The sequence below is a fragment of the Canis lupus genome, chromosome 1 (assembly GCF_048164855.1).
Source record: "Canis lupus baileyi chromosome 1, mCanLup2.hap1, whole genome shotgun sequence".
NCBI lineage: Eukaryota > Metazoa > Chordata > Mammalia > Carnivora > Canidae > Canis > Canis lupus.
In genome coordinates, this window is record NC_132838.1 from 9,000,940 (window position 1) to 9,021,571 (window position 20,632).

General features: G+C 38.4%; 1 protein-coding gene across 8 annotated transcripts in view; it reads left to right on the forward strand.

The window, feature by feature from the left end:
- Positions 1 to 15,107, forward strand: part of RTTN (rotatin) — a 142,471-nt gene extending 127,364 nt beyond the window's left edge. For 5 of the 8 annotated variants that reach the window (XM_072820483.1, XM_072820491.1, XM_072820501.1 and 2 more), the window contains 6 exons: positions 1,655 to 1,781; positions 3,977 to 4,179; positions 7,305 to 7,572; positions 12,476 to 12,579; positions 13,694 to 13,763; positions 14,691 to 15,107. In XM_072820483.1, coding sequence (XP_072676584.1) covers positions 1,655 to 1,781; positions 3,977 to 4,179; positions 7,305 to 7,572; positions 12,476 to 12,579; positions 13,694 to 13,763; positions 14,691 to 14,776 — 858 coding nt within the window. In that variant the 3' untranslated portion in view covers positions 14,777 to 15,107. Of the gene's footprint in view, positions 1 to 1,654; positions 1,782 to 2,225; positions 2,378 to 3,976; positions 4,180 to 7,304; positions 7,573 to 12,475; positions 12,580 to 13,693; positions 13,764 to 14,690 lie in introns of those variants that run through there. The other 3 variants (XR_012028187.1, XR_012028185.1, XR_012028186.1) reach the window with 2 other exon arrangements.
- The last annotated feature ends 5,525 nt before the right edge of the window (positions 15,108 to 20,632 follow it).

Consider the following 20,632-nt stretch of genomic DNA (forward strand, 5'->3'; position numbering starts at 1 on the left):
CTCTACTTTAATGCAGGTGCACATGATAGAGCAGAGTGTAGGCTTGAGAGAGCGTAATGTTTAGGTTTACACACGTTAATGTGAAGGGTCTTTGGGACATCCCGAGGGGAAGATGGCTGGTAGTCAGTAGATTACAGGGCTCCGGGGTTCTGAGTGGTGATACAGTTTGAGGATATTAGGAATTACCAGTGTAAACTGTTGAAATTCCCCAAAAGGCTGTATATGAAAATATCTGTGGAAACTATAAGAGAAGGCAGATTCTAGCTGGGAAAGGAGTGCCGGAAAGGATTTGAAGATATCCTGGGGTCCAGATGGTATGTGGAAATAAAGAAAAAGCAGACCTTTAACAGGTGCCATGGTGGTCTTGTTAGCACCATTAGGACAGAAAATACATTGAAGTGAGTTGAAGATTCAAGAAGAGATGGGATGTGATGGTAGTAAGAGTACTCTTTCTAGAAGATTGATCATGAAAAGCAGCATTGATAATTTAGGACATATAGCATTATAAGAAGTTAGTCTGTATGTTTGTTTCTCCTCACTTATAAACTGCTTGAACATAAGTAGAAGTGAGCAACTTGGGGATTTGCTGTTAAAGAGACCGGAAGAACAGAACTAATTGATGGATGAAGCTCCCTGAGGAGGGGGTAGGCTGTGTTTCAGAACACAGTTGGACTTCCTGACCTCCAACAAAAGAGGAACACCTATTCCTTTTTCTGGGCAGGAACAATGAGTGGTTGGAGACACAGATAAACTAGGTGAACAGAACTGCAGAGTAGAGAAAGAGCTTAGACCTACTTGTTTCTGTTTTCTCAGTAATCATAGGGCTCTCTTCCAGGCTTATGGAAAGTGGGATGAATAACATTGGGAATGATGTCAAAGATAATGGAGAGGGTTGAACACTAGGAATAACATCTCACTGTCTTCTGCCATTGATGCTGCGTAAAATTGTATAGGATGCGTGTATTTATATAAATACCCATGTGTGTGCATATAGGTCTATAAGTTACCTAGTAATTCCTGTTCACTTAAACAATTGCTTCATTTACTGAAAACAGTTAGTATGTATAAATACATAGTCTTTGTAATAAAGACTATGAATTACTTAAGAATTTATTGGTTTAATATATTATTCTAAATAAATTTTACTATATTCAAATTATTTACAAACCGTAATCTACTTCTGATCTGTCCACACTTACCAGACACACACACACATATACACACAGAGAAGAGAGAAGGTGGAGGGCAAACTTGAAACTGTTCAGTATGTTTACTTAACCAGAAAATCCCATTTCTTAACCATACTGGAGTATTTATAAGAATTTATTCAGTATAGTGAGATATCACTGTCTTGCTTAATTTACATGTTCAGAAGCTGTTTTTGTAGCATTTCTTACCTAAGTTGTATACTGTGGCCATGTGAGTGTTGAAGGGACTTCCTGAGACTGGCTGGACTCATGGTCCCAGCAGTCCTGGGCAAGGTGCTGAATCTGTCTGCAGAAATTGTAATGCCAGCTTGTACTAATCAGAACAAAGATGAATTCAGTTTCTGTCTCCTTATGTTGGTAACTTGATTTGTTTTTTTTTACTTGATTTTAATTTTATATTTTCATATATTCAGACTAATACTGTCCATATTTCCTTTTCACAACAGGAAGCGGCTCTTGAATCTCATCTTGTTCCTGTCTTGCACTCTCTCTGGCCTTGGCTTTTGATGGATGATTCATTGATGCAAATTGCTCTGCAGCTACTTTGTGTCTATACTGCAAATTTTCCAAATGGTAAATAGATCCCCAGCACTGCCTTTCAGTAATATCACTAAAATACTAATTTTATATAATGTTGTTTAAAGTGGACTGGAAAATCAAATATATATTTTGAATCATTTCTTCTACTTTGGAGTGTATGTTGGTTAGAGCGAAGCTTTCTCAAAGGTATTATAAGATACTTCAGCATGTGTTTGTTGAGATAGGAAGAGTCATTAGCTCAGGGAATAGAGAGGGAGAAACTTGCCTGCTTATATGGCAATAGGAAAATTTAATAGGAAAATTGAGAGAGTAAAAATTATGATATAAGACCTTAAAAACCTTATGATATAAGACCTTAAAGGTTAAAACTTTTATAGATTCTAGAGTAAGAGCTGGCATGATAAAAGGTAGCTCTGGATACAGTCTACCTTGTGATAACTGATGTCATTGGGACACCTCTTTCCATTCCTTTAACAGCGGTTTTATTGAGAAGCCACTAAGGGCCACACACATTGTTAGAGGCCAGCAGCTAAGAGTGAGCAAAGGCGAGGGTGGAGGTGATTTGAGAAGAGAAGAGGAGGTGTGTGAAGTAGCTGTTTGAACTGAGGGAAAGCGTGTCCACCTTGGAGGTAAAATAGAATTGCTGACAGTATTCACTTCCCCTTAAAAACTGAGTTATACATATAAGATCTTGTCAGCAAGTGTGCGTTCTTACTTCTAGCCACCATTCAGCAGCTCAGCAACTGGGTTCTCCAAATTTTGAATGATATGCAGAGAAAGGACTGGAACTCAAAACAATTCAGAGTCCTTCTAGTCATTACCATGATAGGCACCGATCGATTCCGCAATAGACATGGGCCTCCACCCCAGCTCTGGTCTGTCCATTCCTGGAGTCCACCCTGGTTGTCTCACCAGCAGAAACTGATGGTGTAGGCAGACCTTCAGGTTCTGAACTCCTGCACTTTCACTGTGGTGTATGGAGTATACACCACAGCACAGAATTTCCTTGTCTCCATTCTGTCACTAACTGTCTTGTTCTTCTGTTTGGATGGTCTCCTCTGGCTGCATCCTCCGGCTCACCACCTCCTGACGGCATGATCAGTGCAGTAGAGCTGTCTGTCCAGTGCTGCATCTGTGCTCTATGCTTCTGTCCCATCCTTCACTCCTTAGCTTAGGGTTAGGGAAGTCAGGAGGGACAAAATCAGCTGCTAAACATTGAGCAAAAGAAACATATTTTAAATCTCTTGAAGCTGTAGTCTGTGTTACTCTTATACTTCAAATTGATGTAAGTCTGAGATTGTGGTTAGGTAACTAAATCGAGGAAGAAACTTTATTTTCCTACCTGGTTTGTTTTCAAGCAAAACTGCACCATTTAGTAGATTTGATAGAAACCTTGCTATTTGGACACTGTATATAGTATGAATACAGGAAAGATCACTATATTTATTTGTGTTTCCTTGCCTTCTGTGACTTTATTTTACAGAATGTATTTGATTCTGATCTAGTTATACTTAGGCTGGCCTCCTCACATGGACTTTCACAAGTTAATTATATTTTAGATTTATGTTACAATACAGTAAAATGAATTTCTAATTCTTCTATGATTATTTTACTCCCATGATAAATCCCATATGGTTGTTTAATTTACTGAGAAAACACTGAATGCTGGAAAACCAATTTACGCCACTGCTGGTTCTTGCTGCTTATGAGCTGTGTCACTCTGAGCAAGTTGCTGGCTTTTCTGAGTTCTATGCCTTTATTTAGAGTACTTGGCTGGTACCATTTGTTCTGGGCCCACACCCTGGGATCATTTCATCCCTCTTTTTTTTCCCCTTCCATAAAATGAAGGCATTAGATCAAGTTACCTCCCATTTCCAAAATTCTGTTCTTCTACACAAGTCTTTATTTAGATGTCTTTTTAAGGAACTATTTAAAAACTTCTTATGCATATTCTAGTCTTTAAAAAAATAAACTTAGCATTTTAAAATGCCCTATTGAGATCATTAGACCCTTGGTGAAGATGGCAGATCCATGAAACTAAATGAGACTTCAGCACTAGCCTTTAGTGCTGATTTGCAGTTCATAGGTAGTGGATAAGTCATTGATGGACAGATATGCTTCATGGCTTAGATTTTGTTTTTCATTTTTTTTTTTTAACTAAATAATGAAACTAAGAAGACATTGTGAAAGGCTGGTTTTTTGTTTGTTTGCTTGTTTTGTTTTTTAAGGTTGCAGTTCTCTTTGTTGGTCAAGTTACGGACAATATCCAGCTCAAGCTGCGTATAGAGGAGCCCCCAGCACCTCTCTGATGGGGTGTATCCTGAAGTTGGCTTCCCAGATGCCTCTTGAGAACACTGCAGTTCAGCAGATGGTTTTTATGTTTCTTTCAAACCTGGCCTTATCTCATGACTGTAAAGGAGTAATTCAGAAAGTGAGTACTTAATCTCTCCTTCATAACTTTTTTTTTTTAAGATTTATTTATTTATCTTAGACAGTGGGTGTGAGAATTAGAGGAGGGGCAGGAGAGCAAGAGACTCTCAAGCAGACTCCGTGCTGAGTGCAGAGCCTGATGCTGGGCTGCATCTCAGGACCCTGAGATCATGCCATGAGCCAAAATCAAGAGTCAGACTCTTAACCCACTGAGCCACCCAGGAGTCACCTTTATAGCTTGAAAAAAAAAAAAAAAAAAGTAAAATAATACTTCTAATGGAGAACATGTGTAAAAAATCTAGAACTTAATTTCTAAAAATTAAATTATTATGATTTCAAGGCATTGTATTTTAAAAGATTGTAAAAGGATTAAGAAGTTCACTTTGTTTAAAGCCAGTTGATAGATAACACATGAAAAGTGACAAGCTAGAGAATGATCATTCCATTTCCTTTTCGTTTATCTTCTTAGCTTTTGGATTATATTTTATCTTCCTCAAAAATGAGGGATTTAGAAAGACAGCTGTCTTACATTTATTTGAGATCATAAAAGTAATGTATTAGTCTTTATGTAGACCAAATTGAACAGTAACCATTTCCATTCAATTTGCATTGTCAAAACGGTGTGTGAAATCACAGCTGCCTCTCCCCACTTAGGCCTAACTTCTTCTTCTTTTTTGTTTTTTTTTTTTAAGATTTTATTTATTTATTTGAGACAGTGGGGGGCGGGCAGAGGAAGAAGGAAAAACAGACTCCCTGCTGAGCAGGGAGCCTGACTGGGGCTGGATCCCAGAATCCTGGGATCATGACCTGAGCCAAAGTCAGATGCTTAACCCACTGAGCTGCCCGGGTGCCCTGAGACGTAACTTCTTTATGACATAAGAGGCAATGTTATCAGTCCTCTGGAACTCCAGTGCCAAAACTTGACTTCCTATCACTGATTTTAATCTAGAGTAGTTTACAAAGGATTGAATGAGTTAAATTCTAATACACATGTTCAGTGAGATTATATTTAGATATGTATGAACATAATCCATAATTTGGAAGATCCTTTAAGATGTAAATATGATCGCATTATCTGTTGTTTACTAGTACCTAGTACTTTGAGTGTTTCTGTTTCTCTTATATGGAGGCCAAGACAAATTATGAAAGTTGACAGTATTCATAAGAATTCAGTCTCCTTTTCCTCTATTGTGTCAGCTTCCCACCCACCCTACAAAACCCCACATCGATTGCAGTCTCTAGGTAAGAAACAGTCTTTTCAGTGGTGTGTTGGAGCTAAGTCAGGCTAGCTATGAGTGTCATTGCTGATTTTTAGGAATTTTGTGACCTAGTTGACATCACGGTGCCACCTTGAAATCAACCATGGTGGGAGTACTCACACTGTATACATTGGCAAAAGGTGCAAATCAGAGGTCCATTACTCCCAGCAGAATTGGCTGTTTATTTACTGGCATAGGATTGGAGTTCTGAAGTTCTACTGAACCGTCCTTGGAGGTGTGTGAGAGCACAGACTGGGGGTAGTGCTTCCTGCCCCTTCCCTGTAGAGCACATGGGTGAAGTAGAATGGGAACTCCCAGATGAGTGCTAATCCCAGGTCTGACATGTGACTTTGAGCTGGAGGCCTTCTCTCCTTAAGCTTCATTTGTAAATTTCCCAGGTTGAACAACATAATCTTGAAGGTGTCTTCCACTCTCAGTCTGTGGTTCTGGTACTGTGTGTTCATGCATATTTTGATGTATATTTCACTGGACTCTGTTTCAGGTACAGCTAGCTCAGTCAAGTTGTTTTTACTCTGCTCTAATTAGGCAACCCCTGAGCTTCCCCTGCTGCTTTGTCCTAATGAGCCCTGGTCACTACAGTTGGACCTCTCCATTACTCATCCCTGAGCATTAGAAACTGTAGCCAGTACAAAGGTCTTGTTTCTCTCTACCATGTCCAGTATAGGAAATCATCTACAAACATCTTTAGCTCCAGCAAAAAGAAGGAATGCCCATAGCTTATTTATAATTGAAGGCACTGCCATGTATTTTATCACTAGCGTCAGCCCAAATCTCCAGTATCATGGCAGGATCTAGCTGAGTGGGAGAGGCACGGGACAAAGCTAGAAAGCATTAATTTGGACGGAACGATGAGAAGTAGATGTTAGTAATGGCAAGGACAGTGCAAACTGAGCATGTAGTTTTATAGTTTGCTTGTTGCTTGGGTTATATTGCTAATATTTCTATAGCTCATTTCATTCTTGTATTTTATTTTTTAAGTTCTTATTTAAATTCCAGTTAGTTAACATATACAAGTTAATATTAGTTTCAGGTGTATAAGATTGTGAGTTAGCACTTCCATATCATTTCATTTTTAGACTTAGAGTCGTTTCACATAAAAGTGTTAAATTTACCTTACAGATTCAAACCAACATCTTGATTTAGATGCAAGGAACCCAGGAAATAGGCCATAATAGATTACTAAGTAGGAAAGAGAGGAGAGAGAATCTGGACAGTTATGAAAGTTAAGTGATCACATTTCTATCTAACTGAAATGTTTGATATTCGTCTGTAAGTGTACTAGAATGGCATGTAGCCACGAGAAGTCATCTGCGAAGTTAAGCAGCTCGGGTAAAGTGAATATAAGATGTACACATAGATTGTGTTATTTTTAAGAACGCTTGTAGCTATAAAGATTCAGATCTTTTCAGTCGTACTAGCGTTGTTAACTGGTATCCAAGACTGATTTGGGTTTTGTTTCTTTTTCCTCCCCATAGGATAGCTTTTAATGAGGAGCAAAATTGCCAGAAGGCAGACAGAAAGAGAAAACTCAGGAGGCCTGAAATAATCCCCAAACTGAACTATCCACCCAAAAATAATTAAGAGTTGACTATATGTAGTTACTTTATCCATCATCAGGAAAGAATTAGTAAGAATTAAAATTGGAGCATGATTTTGTTCTTCTGAACTTTTTCACTTATACCTGGAAACAATATAGATGGAGTATTTGGAGGGTAGTTGTTAGGAGAAAGGATGAATTAAGGTTGCAGAAAAGAAGAGCAGAATGCTAGTTAATTGGTCTCCAAGGGACAAGGAAAATAATGAAAAGATTCAAGAAGAAAATAATATTCTCTCTATTTTCCCACAGAGTAACTTCTTACAGAACTTTCTATCTCTAACATTGCCAAAAGGAGGAAATAAACATCTCAGTAATCTGACCATTCTTTGGTTGAAGTTACTCCTGAATATATCATTTGGAGAAGACGGGCAACAAATGATCCTGAGGCTGGATGGCTGTCTAGACTTACTTACAGAGATGAGCAAATATAAGCATAAGAGCAGCCCTTATATACCTCTTCTTATCTTTCATAATATTTGCTTCAGTCCTGCCAATAAGCCCAAGATCCTGGCTAATGGTGAGTATACACCACACAGTATACACCACACACGTACACACACATCCACCTGTACATGTGGTCATTCCTAGAGTATTCCATTCAGATAAAAACCTAAAATTGTTTTATAAATAATTTGTCAGGTATTTATTAAATACCACTGTGTTCAAGGCACTGTTGGAAGCAGAGGCTGTTGGAATGAATTAGGTGGATCCTCTCCTCAGAGATGAACCAGATGTGGCTCCAGCCCTCCAGGGACCAGGAACCTTCTCAGGGTTCACAGATCTTGCCCCTGGTGGCTGCACAGGATCCAGGAGGTAGCAGGGAGGAGGAGCATGGCGGCGGTGCTGTGTGGCCTCACCCCGACTTCTCCTGTCTCTCTCCCCTTGCTCCTCTAGGTCTCTGAGCAGCTGCTGTGTCAATGAAGCCTTTCCAGACCAACCTGTCAGCATGAAAGTCCCCACATCCCCTTCCTGCCCCCTCTACTTCCTTCTCACTCACCAATCCATCTGCCTGTTTTATTTTTCTCCATATTGTTACCACCAGTTGAGATACTGTATGTTTTTGGCATGTATCTGTTTATTCCGAGTCTGTGCACACTAGGACATTAGCTCTTACAAGGTCAAGAGGTTTTCATCTCTTTTCTTCATGTTTATCTGTAGCGTCTGGAATTGTGCCTATCACTAGTGAGCATCCCATGAGTATTTGGTGACTGGGAGAGAGCTCCTAAGCAGGCAGGAGAATTCAGAACCCAAGACCACATGGTGAAATTAGCCTTACAGAGACGTCATTCTCTGAGATATAGGACAGATGGAGGTGAGGATTCGGAAAAATTTTGAAGCAGAAGGAGAGAAATGGAAAGCTCTGTTTTTGCAACCATGTGCCGTTTCTGTGAGGAGACTGTGAATTTTATAGGGAGCAAGTTTTATTATAAGGTTACATTGCATTGTTTTTTATTGGAGGGAAAAAAAAAAGAGGTGGGATCTAGACCTCCATACACCTGGTGTTGGATGCTCACTCCAGTATCACCTGAGACCGCTTCCCCGGGTCCAGTTTCTTCGTCTGTAAAATAATCCCTTCCTTTCTTGGTTTTGGTAGACATCAGTTTATAAACACACATGAAATGCCTAGTACCACTTATGGTATGTGGTAGATGCTGCAGATAGATTAATTCTGTTTTCCTTTCATGTTCTTTACTTAATCTTTTCTTAGAGGTGTTTTTCTATGGCACATGGAGTTTTCTAAGTGAGTGACAATGATTCTGCATATGTCCTGCTATGTATGCAGTGGTGATTCTCTTTTCCTGGTAATTATGGAATTGTTGGAAATACTGGGAAAGATTTTAGAAGCTCAGTCAGCTTTTAACTTAGCAAAATGAACAGTGGATCTGAGCTCTGCTTTTCTATAGCTCCTCTACTGACGCTGTGCCAGCTGCCATGGGGTAGAGTGAGGATAATGATAGGCCCTGCCTTATAGGGCAATGAGATAGCATATGTGAGGTATCTGTTCCCAGACCTGCTATCACCTATTAGTTACTCATCTTTCTCAGAAGAAGTTTTTTCTTTGAGGACTACTCACTGCAACTTTATTATTGAGAGAGTTAGAGAAAGAATGGGCTTTAGGGAATGCAATGAAAAGTCTACGTTTTCCCTCTGGATTTATTTTTAGTGTTTCTTTGTAATAGCAGTGCTCTCTCTTCTTCCTGAGCTTAAAGCAGTTGGACAAATTTTTGGTAAAAAAGAGCTTTCTCAGCCCCAGAGACATGCGATTAGGGGCCATCAAGGCAGGATAAGAGGCAGCAACTGGGCAGTTTTTGTATGAACCTTTGAAGCACGTCATAGGCACTGCCCTCCCATTTTCACTTGGGGTCCAGAGGGAGGGCTTAGCAGAGTCAGCTAGTTTAAAATCTACCAGGTAAGACTGCAAAACTGATCATTAGTGCCCAAACCTCTGGTTTTGATGGTCAGAGATGGGGTGGGTTGTGGGGTTTGACCTTACTGTTAGGAATAGAGCTAGAGTATTCCTGGTAATGTAATGTCAGGCAAGGTCTTCTCTGAGAACAACAAAAATATGCTAAAAAATATAAATTTATTTATATTATTATTTATATTATTTATGCTATAAATATATCAGAAATCACCTTTAAAAAAAAAAAAAACAAAGAACTGAGAAAATAGTGGGAAACTCCCAGGCCCAATTGTGACTGGAAGTTCATGCCTAGAGAAACACAAAATATGTATATGAAATATGTATTTTTTGTTTCAAGGACATTTGCCAACATTGTACACTTGGCTTTTGTTTAGACATGCTGAGGAGTCAGGAAACAACAGTCAGGAGTGTCCAAGATGGGGAGTTTATAGGCCATGTTGTCTGTATTTATAGGGAACTCCAAAGAACTAGCCTTAGGAGAAGGATGAATCAAAATTATATTGGTTCCCCAACCCTTATTCAGGTGATTATAAAGAAAAGAAAAACAAATGTGAGGAATGGGCACCACCTACTGCCCCTCACAGCACTGTAGCCCAGAGATGTATGGCCCAAGTGACTTATGACCTTGGTTTGAGCAGAACCTCGATTGACAGTGCCCCTGGGTGCTTAGCAGAGCCAGGCTGCCCCTGATGGGTAGAGGACAAGTGCATACTAAGCCTCAGAGAACCTTCACGATTTTTCAAAAGTATTAATGTATTGTTAAATGTGACCAAGCTCATCAGGAAGGAAACATGGCAACATGAGTAAGAACCAGCAGGGGGAAATACATCAACTTATCTGCCCAGGCTTAGATATTAGAATTATAAAAAACAGATTTAAAGATAAATTTAATATACCATATTTAGATAAGTAAGTGACAAGCTTGGAAATGTTTGCAGGAGACAGGAAAGTGAAAAATTGAAAGATTTAAAATAACCAAACAAATTCTATAAATATATAGGTACCAAACATGGGAGAACTTTGCTGAACTCTTGTATCTCTAGACAGTCTGTATTTGCAGTTCAATCATGATTTGACAGATGAAATTACATCCCCGTCAGCTCTTTTTCCCAATAAATTTATTGTCATTAAATCTAATTTGTTAAATCTAATACTGTTAAAACTAGTTCTCACCTTTATGCAAAATGTAGTCGTAAAACAAACCTCTTTCAGCTTTACCATTAATTCAGCTCTGGTTTGTAGCATTTGTTGATTTTCATGGTGTAAATTACTCTTAGGATAGCTGATTTCAGGCTAGCAATATGATATTCCTAAATTTGTAACTAAATCAATTCTATTAAGAAGAAAGGTAATAAGTATTTAAAACTCATCATTTCCTACTTACTAGTTACATTTTACTGTTACCCATTCTCTTGAGGTTATATATATGTGGGGGGGGGTGTGTTTATTTTATACCTATAATTTAAACTTAAAAATGTTTAATGTGCCTTTTTTGTATGCATGTTATATTTCACAATGAAATGTATTTTTTTTAAATTCGTTGCATCATTGGGGACACCACATTAATTGATCTGTATATGTACTTTATTAAATATGCTTAAGAAATAGTAACTGGTAGAAGGAGTTATTATAAACTTACTTAGAATATGGGTTTTATGTTCTCATATATATAAAAACATCACTTGATGATACTCAGGGATACAAAGGAAACTACCCTCTCATTTCATGATGTACCCTAAGAGTACCAGGTGCCACCTATAACTTCACATAGTGAATTTCATCAGATAAGTCTTGGTATGGACTAGTTATGGCACAGGGAAAGCAAGGGAGGCTAGGAAATACAGAGAAGGTGGTAAGGAGTAGGGCCCAGTTGGCAGGGAAGTTCAGAACCCATATGTACCTTCTACACTTGTCCCTCACTATACAGAAGATACTTTGTGGAGCAGCTTTTTTTCTTCTCTATAAAAGATGTAAAATTCCTTAAGATTTCTTTGACAACTAAATAGAATTACCTAAACAGCATTTTTGTTGCTTTAATTATGGACTCTTTCATAAACTAGTATTAATTGAGCCCCTAAAATAAATTGGCCTGATGGTTGGAATATTCACCAGTGAGTAGACACACACTTTGCCCTCAACTGGGTTACAGTTTATTTAGATGCATCCACAGTAGAGTGGAGAGTGGTTATTCAGACAGAGTTCCCAATAACAACCCTTCAGAATGCTACATGTTTTTAAACATACATTTTAGAGGAAAAATGATTTGATGCAATTTAATGGTATATAAAAATAAGTAATAAGATAGGTTCATATGTTGGTCTGAAATACCCTGACAGTTTCCTTAGGACTGGACTTCTCTGCATCTTCACTTAAAATGAGTAGGCTGCTGCAGGTAATTTATAAGTCTTGATTTCATACTCTGGCTAGCTTTGCAAAAAGGGGACGTACCTTGAGTGTTGAATATGCCTTTAAATCACTTTTTCCTCTGACGTATATACATACACAGAAACATTTCTCTAAAATGTTTACTCCTTTTTTAAAGGGCTTAACTAATTTCATATTTCTTGATTACTGTTTTATATAGTAACCCATGCAGTTGATGTTCTTTTAATAGTCTTTATAATTTATCATAAGAACAAATCTGTTTGCCTGCACACCAAAATGTGAGCTATAATTGAACAGCTCATTTATACAACTCTTTGTATAATTATTTACTTCTGCACTATCGTTGTTTAAATGAATGTGCCTTTGTTGAATTAGGGCCAAAAAAATTATACTGCCACAGCTTTCCTGAGTATTCTATGCTTGTCATGAAAATAATTTGTTTTGAGGTTGTCCTCCCACACATGCTATACAAGATTGTTTTTGCCATAGTCTACTGATACCAACTTTGTATGTATTCTGATAGGGAGAAGGGAGTATCTGATTAGCCCAAGAACAGAATACATTGTAATATCTGGGACTGAACTTTTTTTTCTAATGTGTTTATTATTAGAAAAAGTCATTAGTGTGCTAGCTGCCTGTCTGGAAAGCGAGAATCAAAACGTTCAGAGGATTGGAGCAGCTGCACTTTGGGCTCTGATTCACAATTATCAAAAGGTCAGTTTTTAAAGTTGTTGTTATAGCCGGGGGCAAACACCAAGCCTCTGAGAATGTAGCCAGGGACGACAGAAGAGTATCAGCAAGAGAAAAACAACAACAACAACAAAAAAAACCATGAACTCAAAGACCTTGTTGCCTTATGCATTTATACAATTAGTGAGCCATCAGTAGAAATACTTTTCATTTAATTAACAGGATCTCTCATTTCAGAAGTGTGTCTCTTTTGGGCGAATTTTCCCTGTTGATATAAATTGATTTGACATTGGTTTAATGTTTGTATAGATTGTTTCTGCTAAAAGATGTATTAAGGAAAAATGCATCCTGAAATAAAACCAGATAGTGAGGTTTTATCCAGCTGTGTGATTCCTCTTTCTCTAGTGTGCGCCATTTCTGAGTTTTGAGAAACCTTGGTTCTTGTAAGGCTGCAGCCCAGGGCCAGTCCCAAGGGGACGATTGACAGGTGCGGACGTGCACTTGCTCTCTCTGACCTTTGGGCTTTTCTTTCTTTGCAGACACCTCATTCCTGAGAGAAATGCCCTTGTGTACCTAGCAATTAAATAGTGACCCAAATGTTAGACACTATTAGGATAGACACCATCCCTGAATGCCGAAAAAAATGCCGAATACTCTCGGCATTTTGTCCCTTGTCTGTGCGGCTTATTCTCTCTGCTAGCTGGCGACAGTGCACACGAGGAAAGAGTCAGTGCTGTCACTTTCACCTCGTATCCCTAGGGCTTAGCACAGGATTTGACACTTTGCAGCCACTTAGTGAATATTTATTAACCAATTGTACGTTTGATATAATTCATCTGAAATTGGGGGTTTGAGAGAATATTAAATATTGAAACCAAGACTGAGTCTTCCTTTAAGGCTTGAGTTTGGGGAGAAGGGTTAAAGGGAAGGGCAGAGAAAGAAATGAGTTGGAGAGGGAAGGATGTCGGCGACAGTTCAGTGGGGTGCACTCATAGATAGTTCCCAGGCTCCATTATTGTACTTTATAAATGTTGTGCTTAGTGCTGTGGTCAGCAGTGGCAGCATTAGTATCGTAGTATCCTGAGCCTTAGCATATGGGAATAAATCTAATTAATGGATTGTTTTATGTTACCTGCAGGCAAAAATGACTTTGAAAAACCCATCCATAAAAAGAAGAGTGGATGAAGCATATTCCTTAGCAAAGAAAAGTAAGTTTTATTATGAAAGAGATTATAGTTCAACTTGGAAGCTGTTAAGTGAATTCTCTGATTAATGAATTGTTTGGATAGTTCACAGCAAGATGACAGTTTTCTACGCTGATGTTTGAGGAGCATTTTTATCGAAGCATTATAAAATGTACTGATACCGGTCCATGCTTTTCATTATGTCATCTATTTAAATAAATTGTTTTGATAGATGAAGGCTTGAGATACAATTTCTTAAAACATGTCTTTGATCTTTCTCCAATTCATTTTCCTTTTCTTTCACTAAACTTCCTTTGCCAGTGGCTATACCACCGTGCTATAATGTGTTCTGAGGTGATAAGAACTGGGCCCAATTAGAATTGACCTTGAACAGAAAACTTTGATCTAACATCAGGGAGTTGAATTATAGTCCTCCGAGAATAGATCCCATTGCCCCTCTATCCTCTCAGCCCTGTGATGTGATTGTGATACAAGGCAGGGTTTTCTTTGACAGTTCGTTTTTCATTTTAAGTGAAACCGGTTTTCAATGAGCATTATTCTTTGAACATTTTTTATGCTAAGGCACTGTATTGTGTCTTTCTTGAACTGTACTAAGTCTGTTGGTTATTAGTTTGTGCTTTCCTGGTCTGATTCTTTATAAGTGGTTTGTGGATTTTTTGGTTTGTTTCTCACTGTGACCATGAGTTTCTAGAGGTTGTGAATAATTGAGTTATGTTAGAATTTATGCATTAGGAGAGATGGTTTAATACATGAAAAGAGCAAGGCATTCTTTTGGGGTTGTAGGTAACAGCTGCCATTATGGAGATGTATTGTTTTTTGTTTATACTTTTTGATTAAATTACAAATAAAAAGTAAGTATGAATTCTGTTCTTAAGTGCAACATGAAATTTAGTAAACTTATTCTTCCATACTCTTATTTTTCTCTCTCAGCTTTCTCAAACTCAGAAGAAACCCCTCTAAATGCCTATTACTTGAAATGTCTTGAAAATCTCGTTCAGCTTCTTAACTCTTCCTGAGCAATGTGAGATTCTCCTCCCTGAAACTGATGGCTGCCAGACAGGTGAGCCAAGCTTGAAGCAAACTCTGTGTAGCAACCGTTACCTGGAGACATGCTAAATTTCTGCAAGGTGTTGTGACCTTCCTGCCTGATGAGACATAAAACTGGTGACATCTCTTCTCTATCCCTTTGTACCAACTCTTTAAAGAGAGAGCAGCTGACAAGAAGATGATGGACAAAAGGCGTAGAAAGTTTTGGGAACACAAACATTTTTACATTTTTCTATGCAATTTGCTTTGTAAAAATAATATTTAACAGTTATTTAATAAAATATTTTTAGATACTGAAAATCGACTAATAATTCCTGCTTACAGACTTTTATCAGTCTCATGAATGTAAATTGTAGTAATTGGAAGAAGACAGGATGTTCTCATTTCCTTCTTTTCCTTAATTTTTTTAGATGGAATTTGGCTCTTGTCTCAGTACAAATCCTATTTCTCAAACCTTCATATTGCCCAAAACATACATATTGGTAAAGACATATTTGTTTGTAAATGTCCCTAATTTTGTCAGTAGCTTCTTTATGCAATTTTTAGTGATATTAAGTCATTTCTATATGATTTATAAACCTGTTACACTTTATTACTTTTGCCTTTTCTTTTTCACCTATATTTTTAGTATTTTCACCTTTTAACTTCTGAAATGTAATAAAGAAGAATTAGAGTTTATGATCAGGTAGGCCTGGGTTCAAATTCTAGCTCAGCCTAAAACATCACCAAGAATAAGACTTATAAACAATCTAGCAGAAAGAAGTTGTGTCAAGTACTCATGATGTAACTCTTAGCAAACATTAGTTTTAAACTGAGAACTTATACCAATATCATTCAAGTACTGATCACCTTCAGCAGTTTTCCCAACACTTTTGAAAGTAAGAAAATTCTGTGTAAGAGAAGAAAAATGCATCACTGTACACACTCATTATTTACACACATACACCTGTACACGCTTATTTACACACCTGTACATGCTCATTATTTAGGGAAAATTTTTCTAGTCAAATTAATAGGTTAATTAAAAAATGACATTTTTAAAGTGCTTTAGCAAATTGCTATCATCACTAAAACAAGCCAGGTAATTTTATTTACGCTAGAGGCATGAGGACAGAACAAATGTTAAATATTGAAATAGAAGCACATAAATCTGTGGTGTCTGAAAATTATTGATTAGAGGTCTTAACGATGGATCTAGGAAGCTCAGGAGTTTCTGGGCCACCTAAGTTAATTCAAAGAAATGGACATGCCAATACTCTGAAAAATTTACCAATTCTGAGAGCAGGAATCAGGAATTATTTCTACCTTTTTTCTTCGTTTCTTATATTCTGTACCATTTTCTTGGTATTATCATATAAACTCTCACTGATGAGTAATGACATGGATTTCTTTGTAACTTCCACTTAAAAGAGCTCTCTATATATCACAGGCACTATTCTCAGAATGTTTATTATTTAGTCTGTCTTTCTCTAAAATACTGTTATCCCTGTGTTAGAGGTGAATAAATGGAGGCTGAGTGTGGTCTGTGGCTGCTTACCTGTCTGTGCTATGCTGCCTCCTTTTTTTCCTTCATTGGAATTCCTGTCTTTGTATTTAGATCTTATATATAACTACCATTTTTCCTATAAAAATCAAATCTCTCCAGGGAAATGATAATTTCTTTTATGGTTCATTGATTCATTAATTGACGTATCAGGGTTATCTTTGCCTCATATCTTTGAAACCAGAAAGAGTTGTAATTGATTCCTTTCCCTAGAAGTTCCAGGTAATACTATGGGGGGAATTATAATGCAGTATCTTGAGCTACTCCAGGGATGTTACCTGCTGAAGCCCAGAAGGACTACCACTCCTGGAAGAAGAACAGAGGTCATGGCCTCAGGAGCAGCTGCACTGTCATCTGTTGGCGTCCAAGGACCTAGTCCTTTGACGGCAGCCCTTCCTATCTGTGTCTCTTCAGATTATGTCCAGCCAACCAATGAGGAAACTGGTAAGTAGGAGATTTCTGAGGTCACCAGCCCACTATTTCAGCTTTGACACTAACGTAGGACCAGCATCAAAATCCCCTAGGATGTTTGTTGATATACAGATTCCTGGACCCACTGAAAGGGAGTCTTAGGCCTATGTCCAGGAGAATTATTAGTGAGTTCCCCAAGTGATCTCTGCACTCACCACAATTTGAGAACCAATGATTAATCAATCTCTTGATTTTACAGAAAACTGCCTAGAACATGAAAATGATTTAACATCACTCAACTACTTATGAAATCTGACTTAAATCTGGGTGTCTTGAATGTTAGTCAAGTGACTAGTCAATGGTAGTTACACATTCCTAGTTTAGGCAGAGATTCAGAACATAGTTGTAGGGGACTAGTTCATGCCTAGTGGTCTCCAAATTTCCCATCCCCTGGCCTTTTTGGTTGTTTGGTTAGTATTGCCTGTGTGCTATGAATGTGCACAAAGCCTTACCATTTTAAACAGAATGTGCAGACATTGATAGAGAGGCTTCAGAATTTAAGACCTTGAGCAGTTTACAGGAGGAGGCAGCCTTTGGTTTCAAAAACAGAGGAAAAAGTAGAATACTTAGACCTACCTGGAACCTTTTTCTCCTCTTCCTAAAATCACTTTCTAATATGAATAGCTGGGTGTATTTTTCTTTGGTGCTCTGTAAAGAATGGAGTGAAAATGACAATTTGCCTTTTTAAATGAAGGTCATCAATTTTCCTTTGTAGTATTAAACATACTCAGCATCTGTAGTTACCTTACATCATTAGTCTTTGTGGCTGCATCTTGCCTACCCCCATTTCCTGAGATCCACTTCTTGACTCAAGGTGTTCCACAAATTTGGCAGATTGATGGATAGGAATATGAATGATTAGCATCCCTGCTCTTGCCATAGCCAGGTATGCCTATGGTTCTCTTGGGGAATGAGAGAGCATAACGGAGTGGTTAAAGGGTGTTGGGCTCTGGAGCCATAGGCACCTGCACAGCAGTGGCAACCCAGGGGCAGCCTTGAGGCCATTTCTTGAGCTGTAACTGGGATAAGGATACCTGCCATGTAAAGTTGGGGAGAGATTGGAGTGCCCAGCAAGTACCTAGTACATAGTTGATTATCCCTTGGATGTCATCAGTGATGAATTATTCTTACATAGTTCTCAAAAATGTATCTCTCCCTCATTAAAACATTAAATCCTTTGTGTCCTTGCAGCGCTTCTATGTGGTGAGGAGGATAGGCTGGGAAGTGAGTTATGTTGTCACAGCTAAGGTTTCAACATTCCAAAAGGATTGTATTCACCGTCCTGAGGTCCTGAGCTCACGGACACTCACCAAGTCATCGTGGAGAGCTTAAATCTTGCAAAGCACTGTGTGGGTGTGTGAAATGCAGCTGGGTGAATGTGGTACATTTTATTCTGCTTGTCAGATTTTCTGGATTGACTGTGAGTTGCTGAAATATTGCTCTTCCCCAACCTGACTTGAAAAATACAGGAAATATAAACTTAGCATCCAAAAGAAAACCTTAGCTTAAAGAGTCCATGTGTTTGGGGATAGCCCTTTTCGTCTGTCTGCCTGTTGTTGACTTGTGATTCAGTCAGTCAAAGGGATTAGATAATTAAATGCTATTGTTTCTGTGAATGGGCAACTTAGAGTTTATTCTTCCTAAGTTAAAAAATGTTTCTCTTGGGAAATTACTTATAAAATTCAAATAGTCAGCTGGGACTGACTCAGAGTATGCTGGACCTCAAGGCTCAGGATGAAGACTATGCCAAAACCCCAGGATTCTGAGATTTGGCAGCAAGACATGACGAGCTCAGCGTGATCCTGTTTTAAATCTTCCCAACAATGTTCATCTTTGCATTTCATTTGCTTCTTCTGCATTTGAGAAATCTGCTTCAGAAAAAAAAAAAAAAAAGGTCTTTTAAAATAATGTCTCACAAAAGATCCACAAGGTAACATTCAATAAATTTATCTTTAATTAATTTGGCATGAAAACCAAGAGAAAAATACATGTTTTAATGTAATCTTCAAGGAATGAATTCTTTCATGCAAGCGATTCTCCTTTTTCAATAATGTCTTTCCCCCTGTGGTTTCACCTCTTCCAATGACTGCCTTTGGAGTGTCTGTGTCCCATTTGGTTCATCTGGGCAGCAATACTCAGCATTCTGGTAGCAAGCAGATTGCTTGCAGTTCTGGACAAGTTCTGAAAACATGATTTCCTCAGATATTCTATTAGAACATTCTTCCCTAGCTTGCCACGGAGAGAGATGATAAAAAGTCAGATTATAAAATGGAGAACTACTTTTAATCATTTCTGATGAAACTCATAAAGATTGGATTGCAAAGAATCAGTTTATGGATATGGTACCTGGTTTACAGTTTATATCTGTTAAGGAAGGCCGGGATTGCACAAAGTAAAAAATCTAAAATAATAATGACTTCAGGGATGCCTGGGGGGTGCAACCAGTTAAGTGGCTGAATCTTGGTTTCAGCTCAGGTCGTGATCTCAGGGTCATGAGATGGGGCCCCTGCATTGGCTATGTGCCCAGTACTGAGTCTGCTTGCTTCTCTCCCCCTCTCTCTGCCCCTCCTCCCCCACATGCAGTCTCTCTCTAAATAAATAAATTAAAAAAAAAAAATAATGGCTTTAGCAAAAGAGGATTTTCTTTCTCTTTTTCCTGTTATGTTGGTTTTTTCCCCACATGTAGGCAGCCCCCCCGGGGGGCCATTCCTTGGCTGACAGTGTCCTCAGCGACTCAAGCACATATCCTTCTGCTCTCCTGACTTGGTAGTATGCTTCCTTCAGCAAGTTACCTCATGAATGTCAGGAAAAGGACAGAAAAAGATGTCTCCAGCTGAGCACTCCAACAACTTGCCCTCACATCATCTTGGACAGAGCACAATCACATTCGTGGTCACTCCCAGCTGCAAGAGTGGTGAAGGAGCGTAGTCCTTGAGCCAGGCTCACTGCCATATCTAGTGACTCAGGCCTCTGCTGGTCAGGACGGAATGAGGGGCTTGGTTAGGCGACCACCACTCCACAGGCCAATGTTCTGGTTAATTTAAGAGAAAAATGTGATAGAATGAGAGGTAAAAATATTAGCATCCCAAATAAAAAATTAGATTAGATGCTGGTTGAATTTATTAAATCTGCATTTAGACTTTGTGATTAATTCTAGTTGCATTTAGAACCAGAAATACTAATGTCAGAGAACAAAGTAAGATAACTTTCCAGTGTGAAGCCAGATGTCCTGTGTAGAGTTTATTCCCCTGACATGGATAGCCTTAGCTATCCAATTTTAGTTTCTAGAAATGCAGCAAGAACTAACACACTTATAAACAGTCTAAACCCCAGCCTCTTCCTGTTTGTTTGTTTGTTTTTACTTTCTTACCCAGGAATTCTAATGGATTTTTACTACTTTATCTAATTATTACTATCGACTTTTCTTTTTTTTCCCTGCAGTTACGTCACCACACCAGATTCAGTAGCCCTTTGTAAGGTACCACTTGTTAGCAATTTTTTGCAAAACATTTTATTTTGTTCTTAAAGAAATAAAAATTTTTCACCTCACTCTGTCATTACTATTTAACCAAGTTCTGTAATTTCATTAATAAGTCTGAGTGGTTCATATTGCTTAGGAACAAGTACAGCTGGATCTAGGTCACCATGAGAGTTGCTTAATGGAAGCCAGAGGCCTGTGCTGGAGGGGTCCACTGGCCCCTGAGCACATGGGCTCCACTGTCGCTGCTGCACTTATCGGGAGAATGGAGGGAATTGTTAAGTCTTAGCAAATCTGTGGGGGCCAATTAAGAGTTTCCGTTACACTATAAGC